The sequence below is a fragment of the Mirounga angustirostris genome, unplaced genomic scaffold (genome assembly GCF_029215605.1).
Source record: "Mirounga angustirostris isolate CCGP_5_RB_7025 unplaced genomic scaffold, mMirAng1.0.hap1 SCAF_12, whole genome shotgun sequence".
NCBI classification, from domain to species: Eukaryota; Metazoa; Chordata; class Mammalia; order Carnivora; family Phocidae; genus Mirounga; species Mirounga angustirostris.
In genome coordinates this window covers 79482351-79499813 of record NW_026991720.1, presented here as the reverse complement: position 1 = coordinate 79499813, position 17463 = coordinate 79482351, and the positions used below count along the sequence as shown (strand labels likewise).

General features: G+C 35.7%; 1 protein-coding gene across 3 annotated transcripts in view; it reads right to left on the bottom strand.

The window, feature by feature from the left end:
* Window positions 1-17463, bottom strand: part of PCLO (piccolo presynaptic cytomatrix protein) — a 398901-nt gene that overhangs the window by 210980 nt on the left and 170458 nt on the right. For all 3 annotated transcript variants that reach the window (XR_010406551.1, XM_045864796.3, XM_064575346.1), the window contains exon 4: window positions 3869-4570. Coding sequence is in view for 2 of the 3 variants with exons in the window: in XM_045864796.3 (XP_045720752.2) it covers window positions 3869-4570 (702 nt within the window). In the remaining variant the exon portion in view is untranslated. The remainder of the gene's footprint in view (window positions 1-3868; window positions 4571-17463) is intronic.

Genomic DNA, 17463 nt, shown 5'->3' with positions numbered 1-17463 from the left:
TCATATGCACAAAATGATAGTGTGACAAATCAAACTCTGTTTCTTTGTCAGCAAATATTATTGGAAAGAATAAATAAATAACTGGAAGGTTTGGGAGAAATTATAACAAAGTGAGTAGCAAAAGTTTTGGTAATAACAGAATCAAAGTGTAGATATTTCTAATATGTTCAGTTTATAATACTCACTATTTCTGTTTCAGTAATACTTAAAGTAAGTACTACCTTAAGCCACGAAGGAAAAATGTACCAATGAATGAAGTAAGCCTCAATATTAAATTTGTTTAAGGTCTACATATTTTTTTAATGAAAAAACTGTAATTAGCTACTGAAGAGTTGGCTTTTTTGATTGGAATTATTCTTTTAAAAAGGGTAAGATTACAGAGATGGCAGTACCTGTGAACTCCATTTACTACATCTGTGACAAGTAGATCAGAATTGGACAGAGTGACTCAGGATTTTACAGATGTGGTGTATGTTGTATAGAGATGAGACCTTTATATTTTGAAAAATATCCTTAATATTTTGTATTGAGATAGAGAATAACTATAAATTTATTTTAACTATAGAGATTTACTGATTATGTAATGGGAAATTAATTTAAAACATTGTAGAATCTGAAGATTTAATTCTTTTTTGACAGAAGTCAAAGAATGCCAAATTTGTTCAATCTTGGTGATGACAAGTGGTTATTGGTAATATATCACTTACTAGATCGTATAAAGTAAATGGGATGATGGGGGGAGAAAAGGTAGATGGGAGGAAGTAAACCCTGGTTATCAGCAATATGCAACTTATTAAGTATTTAGTAAAAAATAAACATAAAAATATAAAAATAAAAAAACTCAAACATAAAATAAAAATAAATTCTCTTTAAGAGAATTATCATGTGAAAACAGTCCTCTGAAACAGAAGTTTGGAAATCATGTGATTATGCTATATAAAATGACACATGTCATCTTTAAAAGCTGTCATATCTACTCCTTTAACAAATTTTAAAGAGAATATTTTAATCTGTTTCTAAGCCTTCCAGATGAACTCCAGCGGGCTTTAAAGCAATTTGTTCATATATATATATAGATATAGATATAGATATGTGTGTGTGTATATATATATATTTAATTCCCTCATTTTCTGACAGATAGCAAGAACAAATTGTTGGTATCAGGGAAGATTAACATTTGTTTGCAGAATTTTCACTATTAAAAAATACATTTTCAATTTCAAACTAGAACAGGTAGCAAGATTTGGCAAGTACAAACTCTGATCCAGTCCTTCTAATTCTGATATATCCTTGTGGGTTATCTTTCTTGTTATGGATGGTCATTAAAGTTAAACATCAAAATACCAAAATAAGCTTAACTTAGAAGCTGAAATTCAAATAACGCTATCACAAAATTTCCGACCAAGATTTTCAAAAATATTGAAGCACAATCAATGCTCTAAAATACTATTATTAATCATATTTTAATGTGATCAAATGTATCTATATTAAATAAAATAACAATAATTTTAGTTTATTTCACTGATTTATTTTGTTTTTGTGAATGTTTTATATTGTTAATAATATACCAGTAAATCAGTGTATACATTTAATTCAGAAATAAGTATATACATACCGAGGTTGTAAAATAAAAGAAAAAGTAGTGATAAAAAGCCATGATAAAAAGAAAGTGATAAAGGTGTAAAATAAAATTAAAAGTACATTGACAAAATACTCAGATATTTCTTGTTTAGATTCTTTAACAAGCAATGGAGAATCATTATCAGTATCTGAGTGATAGAGTTAAATTATGTGAACTTTGGAAAATAATTCTCTTAACTCTAGGAAACAAATTGAGGGTCGCTGGAGGGCGGGGGTGGGGGGATGGGGTAATTGGGGAATGGGCATTAAGGAAGGCACGTGATGATGGGATGAACACTGGGTGTTATACACAACTGATGAATTACTGAACACTACATATGAAACTAATGATGTACTATATGTTGGCTAATCAAATTTAAATAAATAAATAAATAAGGAATATTCCTTTGTAATAAAAATGTTATTTTTATTAAAAATTGAAAAAAATAAAATGAATATTTGTCTTCTGTTGATTGAGGTCACTGTAACACAATAAAACTGACACACATAAGTAAGCAAAAAAAAAAAAAAAGAAAGATCAGACAACCATATGTATGGACGAAGGGAGAAAGAGCAGGGAGCAGGCGCAGTGATGTTGTTAGATTGCCCAAATCATTAGTGAAAAGTCATGAAGGCCATCATTAGGAGGGCCCTCAGGAATAGGAGTCAACAGACAGGAATGTGAGAAATTGGATGCAGAGAGTAAAGGGTGGCTGGTAAGAAGAAACCAGAGATTACTCAGAAGGGTAGTGACTGGGAGACTAGAGACAGATGAATGGTATTGCCATTACCAGAGACAAGAGTGAGAGGCAGAAACTGCTTCTGTAGAGGAGATAAGATTCCAACAACTGAGTTCCAGTTTACAGCGAGGCTTTGAAGCGGAACTTGTACTGGGTATCTGAAAACACGTATCTGATACTCAAAAGAGGGCCAGAAGGTGCACAGGTAGATTGAAGAATTGCTCACGTGGCTCCCCTCAGAACAAAGAAGACAAAACTCAAACCAAAACCAAAACCAAAGCAAAACACAAAGAAAACCTCATCACATAGAGATTAGGAAAGAAGGCCATACACGGAGTCAAAGTAGAACTCATAAAGCATGATCAGAAAGACAAAAAGAGAACAAAAAGGGAGGGTCATGAAAGCCAAGGGCAGCTTCACAAACAGAGAAATGGTCATAGGCATCAGGTTCTGCAAAGTGGTTAGCTAGGAGAAGCAATTGGTGGTGGTGATGTTACCAGATCAAGCCATTAGAATGAAGAATACATAGGCACCTGCTCTGACTCTGATATACTCATTTACATAATGAAGGAAGACCAGGATTTACTTAATGACTGATGCACCATGTATCAAAGATGGGTTAGTAACCACGTGTTAAAACTGTAAACACCAAAAAAATGGACTACAGATTCTAATTAGAGTTCTAACATTAACTTTTAATATTAATAAATCATTTCTTTTTCCTTCAAGTCATTGCTGTTATCTGTGAATTAAAATTATTCAACCAGATATGAAGTAAGATCTTGTGTAGCTCTAAAACAATCAGAGTTCTTCTAAAAATGACATTATTTCTTGTGCAGATAGAGGTTAAGATGGATACTCTTAAAAGTTGCCACTAAAGAAACAGAATATATATTATTCCAAATTATGCTTGGATTATAAATAATCCTTCAATATTAAACATATTAAACAAACCCCAAATAGAGTGCATTATATTAAAATCATGTTAAATACTAAAATTAACTTTTATAAAAATGACTTTTGTACTGAATTTCAGCCACACTTTTTTTTTGGGCAATCACAATCATTTTATGGCTGATGGCACCTTAAAAGGCTTTCAAGCGAAAAGAAACTTGTTGACTTGCTTAACCGAGTGACTAAGTGAACAGAAACTTACATAAAGACACATATTATTTTATATTAAAGGTGGATGCTGATTTTATGTTCACAGTGGAGAGAAGAAGAAACTTAACCTGTAAGAAACTCTTCTTATCATCCTACAGAATTTTGGTAAATTATCAAATATGCATAAAAGCTAGGAAAATAAATTTGGTATCTCTGCTTTAAGTTAGATCAAGCTGTGAGAAAGCCAAAGTTGTTCATTTCAGCAATTGTTACACTTTTCTGAAAGTGCCTTTAATTGAAGGTTTGCACTTACATAATTACCACTAAGCACTCTGTGTACTTAGGTAAAAATTAGCAAATTTCATATACATAAGACTATGCAAAGACAGGAAAACATAACTTACTGTTTTTTCTCTCCCAGGTTCAGGCTTTGCTGTGCGTGCCATTTGTTGCTGTCCTTTCATCTTTTGAGTCGCCTCATCATCTTCCTTGGGCAAACTTGGAGGTAGGCCAGAGGGTGCAGCCTCCATCTTGGTCTGTGGCGGTTTCTCCTGTACCACCTGAGGAGCCACTCTGCCTTCCGGCTCTTCTTCAGTGGTTGGTACTTGAGTTTTAAGTAAGTCTTGTTTCTGTTCCGCCTCTAGAGCTGATGGTTCTGTTGCTGGAGGTAACTTTTTGTCTTCAGGGGCTGGCTTTTTGTCTTCAGAAGTTGGTTTTTTTTCTTCAAGAGGTGGCATTTTTTCTTCTGGGAGTGGCTTTTTGTCTTCAGGGGGTGGCTTTTTTTCTTGAGGGGCTGAAGTTTTGTCTTCCTCTAGTTGACTCTCCCGTTTGTGATCTGTGGTCACCTTTGGGACAGTCTTTTCAACTGATGGTATTTCTTTCACTTTTTCTGGAATGACTTGCTCAGCTTCTGTTTTTACTTCTTGTTCCTTCTTCTTCATTTTTACTTGGGTAGGCATTGCTGTTTTCTGGGATGGTTGTTCTGGAGGGACAGGTATAGGAGAGGCTTTGGGTCCTGAAGGTGTAGGTGGCATTTTGCCCATATCTCCAAGCTGTCCTGATATTGCTCTCTGGGTTTGGCAATTTAAACAAAGCCATTCTTGAATCTGCAAAGAAAATAGCAATGAGCAGATTAACTATATTATAATGCATCTGTTTTGGTGAATCTGTTTTGGTGCATATACTAAGATTAACATCTGGTGACTTCTAGTTGCTTTTTTGTATAGGGAGAAGATAGGTCATTGTTTTCCAAATCAATGAAATAGCGACTTCTAAGGAAGACTGCAAAAAGACTATTTATAATCTAAAAATGTGAGGAATCCCTAGAGATTGGCAATTCACTCTCCTCACCATGAGGAAGAAAAAAAATGTAGCATTAAAGATGGAGCCAAGGATCAGTCATTAAGTGTCTGCCTTTAGCTCAGGTCATGATCCCAGGGTCCTGGGATCGAGCCCCACATCAGGCTCCCTACATTATAATGTAAGAACTAAAGACTATACATGTAGCTTCTAATTGTTACATTTAATAAATACCTATTCCGTAAAGTCCAAGGTTGGAGAGTCATACAAAGAGTATTGCATTCATATGTTGCACTGTTTTCTGAGTTCAATTTCAAACTGCTTTTCATACTGGATCACTCTTTCTAGTTACATGACAAAATCACCTATTGTTCAAGAATATCATTAGGGATCTAAGTTTCATTTCTTATTTCAGCTTCTAATTTCTTTAGAGATATAAAAAATGTTGCTTAATAATAATGACTGAGGAGCGCCTGGGTGGCTCAGTCAATTAAGGGTCTGCCTTCCGCTCAGGTCATGATCCTAGAGTCCTGGGATTGAGCCCCACATTGGGCTCCCTGCTAAGCGGGGAGTCTACTCATCCCTCTCTCTCTGCCCCTCCCCCCCAACTCGTGCTCTTTCTCTCGTTCTCTCTCAAATAAATAAAATCTTTAAAAAAATAGTAATGACTGTTTTGCAATCTGTAAGCCATTATAAATTCTTATTTACTTATCTGAAGAGTAAAAACAAAAGTCCATTATTTAATTTTTGTCAATTGCTGTCTATAAAACATCAGTATGCGTTACGGGTTCATTTGCTTTTTGTGTGTACAATTATCTAATACCAATTCTCTTCTTAATTCAGGTTTTGGCAACTCTAAAGTATTGAATGGCGGCTTCTTTACACCAGAACTTTATAGAAAAGTCTTAGGAAAGAAACTGACTTGATCCCTTACGTCAAATATGAAAAGCTTGCTCCAACCCTGGCACTGAATTGTCCCTGGGGGAGGCACTTCCACAAGAAAATCAATTTTCCAAGAAAATCAATCTTTATCTGTGCTGTGGTTTTAAAAACCATTACTCAGTTGAGCCACATCTGAGGATATTTTTATTCAGAACCTGACATTTTTTAAAAACAAAAGCAGACACAAATAGTTGCATCACTGCTGTCTTGTCACATGGATTGTAAAAACCAAATGCAGGTGTGTGTTAAGCCACTTGTTGCTTAACAGGTCATGTCCTAATGTAAAGAAGTTAGGAAGTTTTTCATATACCAGGAACACAGGTATCATTACATTGCAAATTTTTATCAAAATAATAGTGTGATTCTTTTATCTGAGTTTTTGGAACAAATTATTCTTGAAAAGTTATCATCTCTTACTACTTATAGCATATGATACCACAATGGTACACAGCTCTCATTAAAATGAAAATGTGTTCAGAAAATAAAGTGACCATTTCAAAGTAATATACTCATTATTTTCACATATTTGAAGGTTAAGGGGATAAATGGTATCATCTGTTTAACTTATAGTGTCACATAAAACACTTCATTTTCCCAATTTAAAGTAATGTTTGATAAACCTATAAGCAGTGAGAACCCACACTAGTATGGTCTGCAAGGCAGAGGGAAGGCAATAATGTCAGTCTAAAAGAAAATGGATTTTATCCTGAGAGCCTCGCTGTCTAGATCAAACTTGTGTTTGCTTAAGTTTCCATCCGTATGCAGTTAAACCTGATATTTTTATACTTGGTCTCGCAGTTGCCTGAGTGATTTGCATTTGAAATAAGATTATTAAGACAAGCCTAATTCTTTTGACTTTACACTTTGACTAACTGTCACCAAAATTCACTTGGAAACTGATGTTACTATCATGTCAAATAATTATGACAACGTAATTCACTTATGTATCTACTCTGTATATATTTATTCTATCTATATTTATGGAGTACATATACCATTGGGTAAGGAATAAGATATGGGTTAAAATATGCAGTAAAAAAAATATATACATATAAGGGAAATGGAAAGGATATAATGTTTTTTTTTTTAAGATTTTATTCATTTATTTGACAGAGAGAGACACAGCGAGAGAGGGAACACAAGCAGGGGGAGTGGGAGAGGGAGAAGCAGGCCTCCTGCCGAGCAGGGAGCCCGATGGGGAGCCTCGATCCGAGGACCCTGAGATCATGATCTGAGCCGAAGGCAGACGCTTAACAACTGAGCCACCCAGGCGCCCCAAGGATATAATGGTTTTAGTGGACTGTCTGATGAATCTGTTTAGAACATAAGGAATTAGATAATTTATGAATCCCAAAAGAGAATTTTTTCACCAATTAGAAATGCTGAATTGGAAGTCTCATACATGTGTCTCTTCTTTCTGTAGCCCTAGAACCAAAATTAGAATGCCAACAAATTCGGCAAGCAGAAGAAGTTATAATATAAAGAAGGAATTAAAAAAGGGGAAAAAGTACAGTAACACCAAAATTTGTATATTTCTTTAAATATGCAAATATAAATTTTATTAAGAGAGGGCATACGAAAAGGCAGAGGCCAGGGTAAAATCAAAAGTAGAAATGAGAAAAGCAAAATTGATTGAATTTTAATAATGAGTAAAATGAGTGAAAATGAATTTTCAAATGAAAGTTTATTTTGGATAATATAGGTTATCGTCATTATCATATCACCATTAAATACAAACACAATTACTAGAAAAATTGGCTTCACAAGTCACAATTTAGGAAATACTCTACAACACATAAGATGTAAAAATCTGTAGTTCACAATTTTTTTCTTTGCATTCTTTACCAAAAATAATCCCAAGAAATTTTGTATTCCTGTATTCAGGGATTTAATTAAGAAGCATTATATTTCTAGGTCCAAAAAAACCATTATCTTCACTCTTTGTTCTTCAACAGCCACACCATTAAATACTCATAATGTTTCTAGTCCAGTAACAATCTGGAGATACAATAAGCAAGATGCCTAAATTATACAAAAATTCAATGCATAAATTATCACTGCCCATATATGATCTTTACCACCTGAAAGGACTTTACCACACATAGCATTAACTCTTTCTGTAAATTGCAAAACACATGACTATTCATAGTTTGCCTTAAGGTTAAACATCAAAAGAGTTACAGCTTTATCTTTGAAAATAAAAACAGTGAGACAGGGGTGCCTGGGTGGCTCAATCGGTTGAGTGTTCGGCTCCTGCTTTAGGCTCAGGTCACGATCCCATGGTTTGTGAGATCAAGCCCGAGGGCCACTTCCGCACTCAGCGGGGAGTCTGCTTGAATATTCTCTCCCTCTGTCCCTCTCCCCAACTTGTTCCCTCTCTCTCTCACTCTCTCTAAAATAAAGAAATCTTGAAAAAGGACAGTAAGACAATTAGAAAATAAATATATTTTATATATATTATTATGTAATATATACTTATATAAACTAAAGCCATTGCTGTTATATTATTGAGTTGACTACATAGAAAATACATTGAAAAATACAGATGCTTATGGAGGTTTTTTTTTTAACATAAAAGTCATCATTATGGATGCTTTCAGACCATTTCCACTGGTTTCAGTAGGTTCTTAAATTATGTTTTATTTTCAGAGCCTATAAATATCTCCTAATAGTAGAAAACATAAAAGTTTTATCTATATTATTATTAAATGTATCAAATAAATTCAGAAGACTCTATTAGACCAATCACCTTTTAATCTAGGGCTTTAACATTAATAACCAGGATACCAAATTCATCTCCAAGTAGGGGAACATTCTGATAAACAGTGTATAAAAAATAACTCCATGTCGATCACAACATACTAGAATGTATTCAATTGTCAGCTGGTGCATGTTAACAGAATGCATTTATTTTAACATCATATCATCAGGGCTTGTTCAAAGCAATGCTTCACAAATCCATTAATCTTAAGAGCAAAGTAGGAAATGAAGGCAATAAAAACCCAGAAGAGGGATGTTGCTGTGCTACTTGGCATTTTTCCATCAATAAGCAATTTGCTTTATATAACATTTTAGCTGTAACTATAGCAACAATACCATTAAGGAAAATCTCTGAATTTCAGGCCTGCCTATTTATTTTTCTAAGTATCATTCGGAAGCATGATAATAAGACCTGCCTCAGGTTGAAAGTTGGCCATTAGACCTAAAATGGTAGAGAACGGATGGCTGTGAAGCCTGCGGGAGCATTCATAGCTGTATCTGAGAAGTCTTCACCACATTTTAGCATGAATTTTTCATTAAAAGACCAACCAGGCGAATGTGGAAACTCAGAGAGTTTCCACCAATAAGAGTATGTAAGCAGAGGTTACGCACCCCCTACTCAAAATTCTGTAAAGGAAAACCAAGTGATCAAGGGAATTGATACTCAAATACCTTGGAGTTTCCAGCCTACTATTAAGTCTTTGAGTCAACAATAAACATTTTACACAGGTTTCTGTTGGTCTGTTGATCTGCTTATTACTCAGAATGTTATTTTTTCCAGCTAAAAAATAATTACACTGATGATCTGTTTAGAAATCACTGTTTACTTATCAACAGGCCCAAAAATTGGAGAGCAATGTTACCTGCAACCTGTCACTGGTATCAGCCTCACCTATAGTCTTGGATGAAGGTGTTCCATTTATCTGAGGCCCATACACTTTTTTTTTTTTTAATTTTTAAGATGATGCTTTGAAGATTTTACTTATTTATTTGAGAAGAAAGAGAGATAGAGAGAGCACATGAGGGGGTGGTAGCAGCAGAGGGAGAGGGAGAAGAAGGCTCCCCACTGAGCCAGGAGTCTGACATGGGGCTCAATCCCAGGACCCCTGGGATCATGACCCAAGCCAAAGGCAGACACTCAATCGACTGAGCCACCCAGGTGCCCTGGGCCCATATACTCTTACAGTTCAAGTGGACATTCTGAAAATCAGATTTTTTTGTTTAAATTTCTATATTTATTTCCTTCTGTTATCTCTAAAAGGGAAAAGGACTGAATTCACAGTTGGTGCACTCTTTTTTTCAGATTACACAATCAGTTCCTACACTATAAAATCAAGATATTAGAAATCTCTGATCATTCATGAGACTGCACTTCACAAGTATATGCAATGATGTATTTGTGGTATTTCTATCCTTATTCTGTCCCTCCTAAAAACGAATGTATGTCAGCTCCTCTTCTTATTACACTGTTTTTGACTAGATTAGTATTTTTGTCCCTTTTACAATCAATGAAACAAGAAAAACTCATATCCAAAATACATAAGTGAATGATTGGGGTTAGTCCTCATTTATTTTCTGTGTAGGTATAAGAATTATATCATAATGTATTAGAACACAAATATTCATACGAAAACTAAGAAAAAAACAAATAGGCTATTTAAATATTAATTTCCAATTAAATCGCTGAACGTTAAGAGTGAGATTCAATAATGAAACTGAACAGAATACTGGATGTTGTTAGGAATTGTACTGGGGTCGTTCTGCCTGTGTTGAAACTGATCTGTGGTCATGTCTCTACTCATCTCTTCTTTTATGTGGATGCTTATTTCTGTAAGACCACACACACCCATACACCCACACAAAACCTCTATTTCACCAACTGGAGGCTCTTAGTGTAAGTTTCTATATAATGTAAATTATATTAACAGATATTTCCATAAATAGCAACATGCCAACTAAAATCATGTATATTACATCAGGGATTAAAACTATATTTAGATTAGAATTGCATACTCTCAGTTGACATTCTTTTTGCATCCATTTTTCTTTGACTAAACCAGGATCATTTTTCTAGTCATTTTCTCATCATAATTCATATGTATTTTTCTTTAAACTAAGAAAGTGATCTCTGAGTGTTTGATCTTTTAAATACCATTAAATAAATAATATATAAATACACACATGCATTAATTAAAATACCTCTCAAGTATTACATTAACACAATTTTGACAGAACCTGAAGAAAATCAGGGGTTTCCTTTTAGGAAGACACCTATACATTTATATTTATGCAAATATGTATATTTATTTGCACGGATAAGACTACACAGGGCTCATTTCCCTATAATATCTTCCTTCTTTCCTTCCTTCCTATCCCTCCCTCCCTTCCTCTCTCCTTCTTTCTTTATATCTGTATAGAGGGCAACAAGAAGAGTGAGCTCACTAAGACTATTCTTTGATTAACAAATGTATCTGATTCGGGTTCAATCACAGGCATCAGGGTAAGTGATCTCCCACTAGTGTGTATAAAGGACAACTCCAAAGACACAGCTGTTTTCTCACTGGTAACCAATGATGCAAACTTACGGGTAATCATACATAATTACTGTGTTGACTTTAGCTAACTCAGCTCTAGCAAAAACAGAAGGCTTAAAGAGAAGGCTTATCTTTGGATTCAAGGCATTTCTATTTGTGATTAATTATTCTAGTGTACTACATTCTAGGCTGATATTTATATAAGTCTAGTATAAAAAATAACCAACAGTTTAAAAAAATATGTCATTCATGTTATATGTAGATGGCAAGTTCATTTTTTTATAATCACTTTTCATCCCTCTGCTTTTACAGACTTGTATTATATCCCTATTACAAGAGGTATGTATTTATTTTGCATATGTTAATTAATACATCAAAGCAAAAAAATACCTTTTAAGTCTAACATAGTCACTAGTCAGCACTACAGGCAATGAGTAATTGAATTTTATAACAAATTGTGAAGATGTTAACACACTTCATCACAGAGGAATTTTGTTAAGGTTACAAAGCTATATGCATTTGGAAGCTAGATTATTTAAAGCACATTGACTAAAACGTGTAGAACATTTTACAGGATAAACAAAAACCAGGCTCAGCTTTTAAATTTAAGCATCATTGTGGATATAATGTTCAAAGACACAATCATCTCACAGATAGGGCTGAAGTGTACAGGAACGGGGGAGGGGAGGCAGGGCGTGGCACCAGACTGACTGGATGATGGAGAATGCATGTAAGGTGGGCGGAGCGATGGGGCAGGTGGTGAGCCCTTCTACAGGACATAGTACAGTACTGGAAACCCTTTTTGCAGGGAAGAATCAGTGTGCTGATTTTACAAGGTATAAACTTGTCTAGGGTGAACTATGTTTCCAAAATTCCCCTTCCCTAAATGTTTCCCATTAAAATGTGGTACCAGAGATACTGTGGGTGAGATATGGAGGGCAGAAGCCAAGCAGCAACTACAGTGCTTTCTGCATGCTCAGACAGCTGAACAGGTCACACGTACTGTTGTAGCTCACACACATCACTTACTGCTTGGCTTGGGACAGCAGGCAGGCATGCAGCTGCTCTGTTTTCCTCTGGATTCTTCTTTGGCTTCTTCCTTAGCTTATAGGATGGAGACAATGAGAACAGACAGGGGTTCTGCTCTGTCCTCATGGGTTCTAGCTGGTTTCTGCTCTCCCCTCTTTTAAATTCATCTTTCTTTCCTCTGCCTGCCCTCCATCCTTCAATCTCCAGTAGGCTTTCAGCGATCACTTACTCAGCTCCAATAATTGCTTAAGATCAAATCCTTAAAACAAATCCCTTATTATATAGATTCTGTACTTTCTAATGATTGTTTCCCTAATTAAAGTCTAAGTGATAGAGTCAGGGTGGGTCAACTGTTATTCAAGGGGTGATGATATTTTACACTTTTTTTTTTTTAAGATTTTATTTATTTGACACAGAGAGAGAGACAGCTAGAGAGGGAACACAAGCAGTGGGAGCGGGAGAGGGAGAAGCAGGCTCCTGGCTGAGCAGGAAGCCCAATGCGGGGCTCGATCCCAGGATCCTGGGACCATGACCTGAGCCGAAGGCAGATGCTTAACAACTGAGCCACCCAGGTGCCCTGATATTTTACACTTTTATACAGTAATGTTGGTCTGTGTGCAAAGTAATTTTAACAGTCTATTTCAGAGCTTAAGTTGCATGGCAAAGAAAGTACACTTAACTGGAATTCAAAAGAATTAGGGACTGCCAGTGTGACATGCATAAATGGGTTATTTGGAAGGTTTGGGGTCTTTTTTAATTTGGGGGGGTTAAAAATTATGGTAAAAAATTAAAAACAGCCATCAAAAATAATTTGTGACATATATACACAATGAAAAATTTTAAAATGCATCCATTGTCCACTTAAATGGAATGCTGACAATATTATTAGAGACTTCTGCTATCATATTCTATACTCTCCAAGAACCACTATTATAATTTTTGTGTTGTTACTCATTTGTTTTTTACGGTTTTAATATGTGTAGTTTTTATTTTATTTTATTTTATTTTATTTTATTTTATTTTATTTTATTTTTTTAAAGATTTTTATTTATTTATTTGACAGAGAGAGACACAGCGAGAGAGGGAACACAAGCAGGGGAGGGAGAAGCAGGCTTCCCGTGGAGCAGGGAGCCCCATGCGGGGCTCGATCCCAGGACCCTGGGATCATGACCTGGGCCGAAGGCAGACGCTTAACGACTGAGCCACCCAGGCGCCCCAATATGTGTAGTTTTTATATACTCTTTACTCTTGTATAGTTTTTTTTTTTAGATTTTATTTATTTGACAGAGAGAGACAGCGAGAGAGGGAACACAAGCAGGGGGAGTGGGAGAGGGAGAAGCAGGCTTCCCGCTGAGCAGGGAGCCCGATGTGGGGCTCGATCCCAGGACCCTGGGATCATGACCTGAGCTGAAGGCAGACGCTTTAAAGACTGAGCCACCCAGGTGCCCCTACTCTTGTATAGTTTTGAACTATATATAGTTTTGTGCTTTTTTTCCCCCTTTTATTCTTTTTCAGCAAACACTACCTAGATACAAAAATGATCTATGAAATATGTATGAGGCATAAAGAAAAACTTTATAATGAATACATGGGAACCACTGACTCAATTAACAAATGGAATACTATCATATTTGAAGCTTCTTTCAAACTCACCTCTTTATATCTTCCTTCAATTTAACTGCCGTCCTATCTTATGTGTCTCTAATTATGACATTTTGGGCATATTTTCACCCGATCTGTAAGTCCCTACACCATATATTGCTTGCTATTGAATATTCTGAAAAATGGTACCCAAATTTCCTTTCTGTTTTTGATTCTGATTTTAGAGTCAGAGTTGTAAAGTGTTATTTTAGATGGACAGGCAGGTAGGTAGGTAGGTAGATATAGATAACCTTCCAAATCAAAGCATTTCCTCAAAACCAAGCTATGGTGCCATTAGCGAGTACTGATGATAATGATAGATAAATATGATGTGTAAGACCATAACCAGATGCAGGCACCGTGAGAAACTAGGAAACGCACAACTCACGTGAACTCATTTAACTTCATTTTTAAAAATATTAGAGACCCAACAAAACACATCTGTGCCAAACTCAGGTTATGAACCAGCAGTATACACTCCCTCCACTGGACCAGCTTTTAATTAAAAACTTAGTAAAGACCCTACAATCTGATTGATCAAAGATTACTCAATTACTATGAGGCTAATTTTTTAAAAAGTAGAATATGATTGTTCAGATATCTAAAAATAGAGTTCATAAAGATCTGAACATTCTATTTTTAGATAGTTTTTGATTTCACATTTAATAACTAATCAATATTGAGGAATCTCAGTAACTTTAAAGTAGTGTTATTCAATTCATTCATAGAATATTTATTATTTGCCATGATTTTCATGTTACTCTAAGTGCTAAATATGTAATATTTGCCGTTAGAAGGACCAACATAATTATACAAGAACCAACAAAAATACATTAAATACATATTCATATGTGATTCATGTATGATTTATACATGGAAGATAATGATCTATTATAGAGTCTAGGCTGAAACTAGTAGGGATAGGAAAAAAATTCAAATTTAAGTAAACATTCAAGGACTTGGTTTCTCAGTTATGGCATGACTATAGGCATCTGTTGTAAAGCTAGTCATTTCTTCAAGCTGTTCTTTTTCTGGCAGCCAATCATAGACTTGAGGATCTACGTCTCATATATTAAACATGAACTCCATCTGTATTTAAAAAATATATAAATACATACATAAACACACATATACATTTTTTATAGGACTACCTGTTCATGAAAAATTTTTGAACAATTTGAAACTATCATCAAACATTACCTTGACGCCCTGATTTTTCTAAGAATGTAATTTTTAATGATGATGCAATAACCAACTGTGTGGATGTATTTTATTTAATGACCTCACTCTTAGAAAAATATTCTAAATACAACAATGCAAACATAAGTCAGAATGTCGATGCAAGGGAACAGGGAGTATTGAAGAATGTAGTTTATTTAATTCCATAAATAAAATATTATCCATTTGCTTCACTATCTGGTACTCAGCAATATGCCAATAATGTGCATTATGCATTCAGACATTCAGAGTTCAATCTCCAGCTCAACATTATATTGCTGCCAGCAAACAGACAGATACAGCCCTTATAAGCCTGAAGACTCATTAGTTACTCACAGAATCCAGGGAAGAATAGACATTTCAAGTAGGTTTAACTTTCATGTGTGTTGTTGTCTCTGGTTTTTGAGCCAGTAAGGATGGGATACAGTGAAGAGGGGCTGAGAATGGGAGACTGGATAATATAGAAAGTCCAACTGGCAAAGATATAAATAAATATTAGGCAGCAAAAACATTACCATTACCATTACCCTATTCATTCATGCAATGAATAAACTAGTAATGTTAGAACTCCTCTCCAGTTTAATGGACACATAATAACAGAAAGTAAATACTAGCCCACATAAACCAGATTTTTAATAAAAGACATAAGTTCAATTGATTTCCTGCTAAAGAACAAGAGATATTGATGGATGGATCCTAATAACCCGATCCCAATAGCCTTACAACTACCATCAACCAGAAAGACCACTGGAGACAGTCCCAGAACTCAGTGCAGTCGTATACCCTCATCACCTCAAGGAGCCCAAAACACCCCAGTCAACCCTTGTTATCCGTCTCTCCACCCCCTCAAATCTGCTCAGTGTTTCCTAGACAGTAAGAATATGACACCAGGGATGAGTCAGCAGTGAGGGGAGGCGAACAGAGAGAGAAAAGGAGAGGGTCTTGCCAGAGACACATGGGATGCTTAGTTTTCGCACCTGCCCATATTACTCTCTGGATCAATGTGGGAGTGGTATTTTCAGGAATCTGGGGTGTCCTGAGGTCCTCTGAACACAGGAGAGGCAGAACTGCTCCACGGGGAAGTCAGCTGGATCTTCACTGCCTGAAATGCTCAGCCAAGTCAAGTGATTATTGAGTCAGAAAGTGGTATGACTGTATCTGTCATCTCAGAAAGAATCTGATAAAGAAATGTACCCTAAAAAAAATCAACACTGCTTTCTGAGCCTTTGTGTACAGTATGCGTGGCTGAAAAATAGAATTATAAAACAGAATTCCCATTTTTTTAAACGATTTTTTATTTATTTGACAGAGAGAGACACAGCGAGAGAGGGAACACAAGCAGGGGGAGCGGGAGAGGGAGAAGCAGGCTTCCCGCGGAGCAGAGAGCCCGATGCGGGGCTCGATCCCAGGACCCTGGGATCATGACCTGAGCCGAAGGCAGACGCTTAACGACTGAGCCACCCAGGCGCCCCCAGAATTCCCATTTTTAACAGATAGCTGTTTTCCATTTAGCATATAACTTCCTCCTGAGAATACCTGCATTTGAAGAGGAGAAGCTTACCCTGAAGGAATGACAGTGCATTGCAGAGGTTACAAGCTTGCACAGATGACTAGGGTGGCAAGAGAAGAAATGGGATGAAGGAATTGACAATGCCCAGAAAAACTGTCCTAATTTACAAGGAACCTAAAGATTTAAAAATGGAGGAGGAACAGGTTCTGGGAGCCAGTGAATATAATACTTATCTCATTGACTCCTGATGACATGCAGAGGAGAGAATTTCTACAATCCTGTTCACTGTACAGATGAAGAAACTGGAGCATAGAAACTAAAGAGTCACATCGTGATCAGTATCTAAAGCTAGTAAATGGCAGATCTCAGAAATGAGGCCATAGCTCATACATTTGGATTTTAAAGAATATAAAGGATACTTAAGTCAGAATTGAAGGTGGGATTTCCTAGAGATGACACGCAAAAGAAGATAACAAGGACCAGATTCTTGGAAAATAGCTGCACTTACACAAGAAGGAAAACCAGCAAAGCCACGTAAACAGGATCATTCAAGAAGGTGGGAGGAAAATCGGCGGGTTTTAGTAAACTCAAGTGGAAAAGATGAGAATTTCAAAGTGAAAGGCAACACTGCCAAATACAGCACTGAGGTTAAGTAACATATATTTCCAAAAGGCTGGCAGACAAGTCTCTTTATAATTGAACCAAGTACTCTATTTATATATTTCCTTCATTGTTTATTTTGTCCCTCTCATCTTTGCAATAACTGCTTTGATGTTTCTCAAGTGGCCTGCATAACTGACTATAAACAACTGTTTTACCTGTGATTAAATATATAACTACACCTAAAAACAATGAGTTATGTTTATTACATTGCTTCATCTTTATGTGATGAGTATAAGCATTTAAAAACATAAATGAAGTGAAACCTTAGAATTCACTTCAAGTGCCATGTTAGAATATTACTTTGAACGACATCAGATTTTGAAGTAGGAATTTATTTGTGGGTATAATCTTTTCCTATACAGAGTATAAATGATTAGACTTTATGTGAACTAGTTACTGAAGA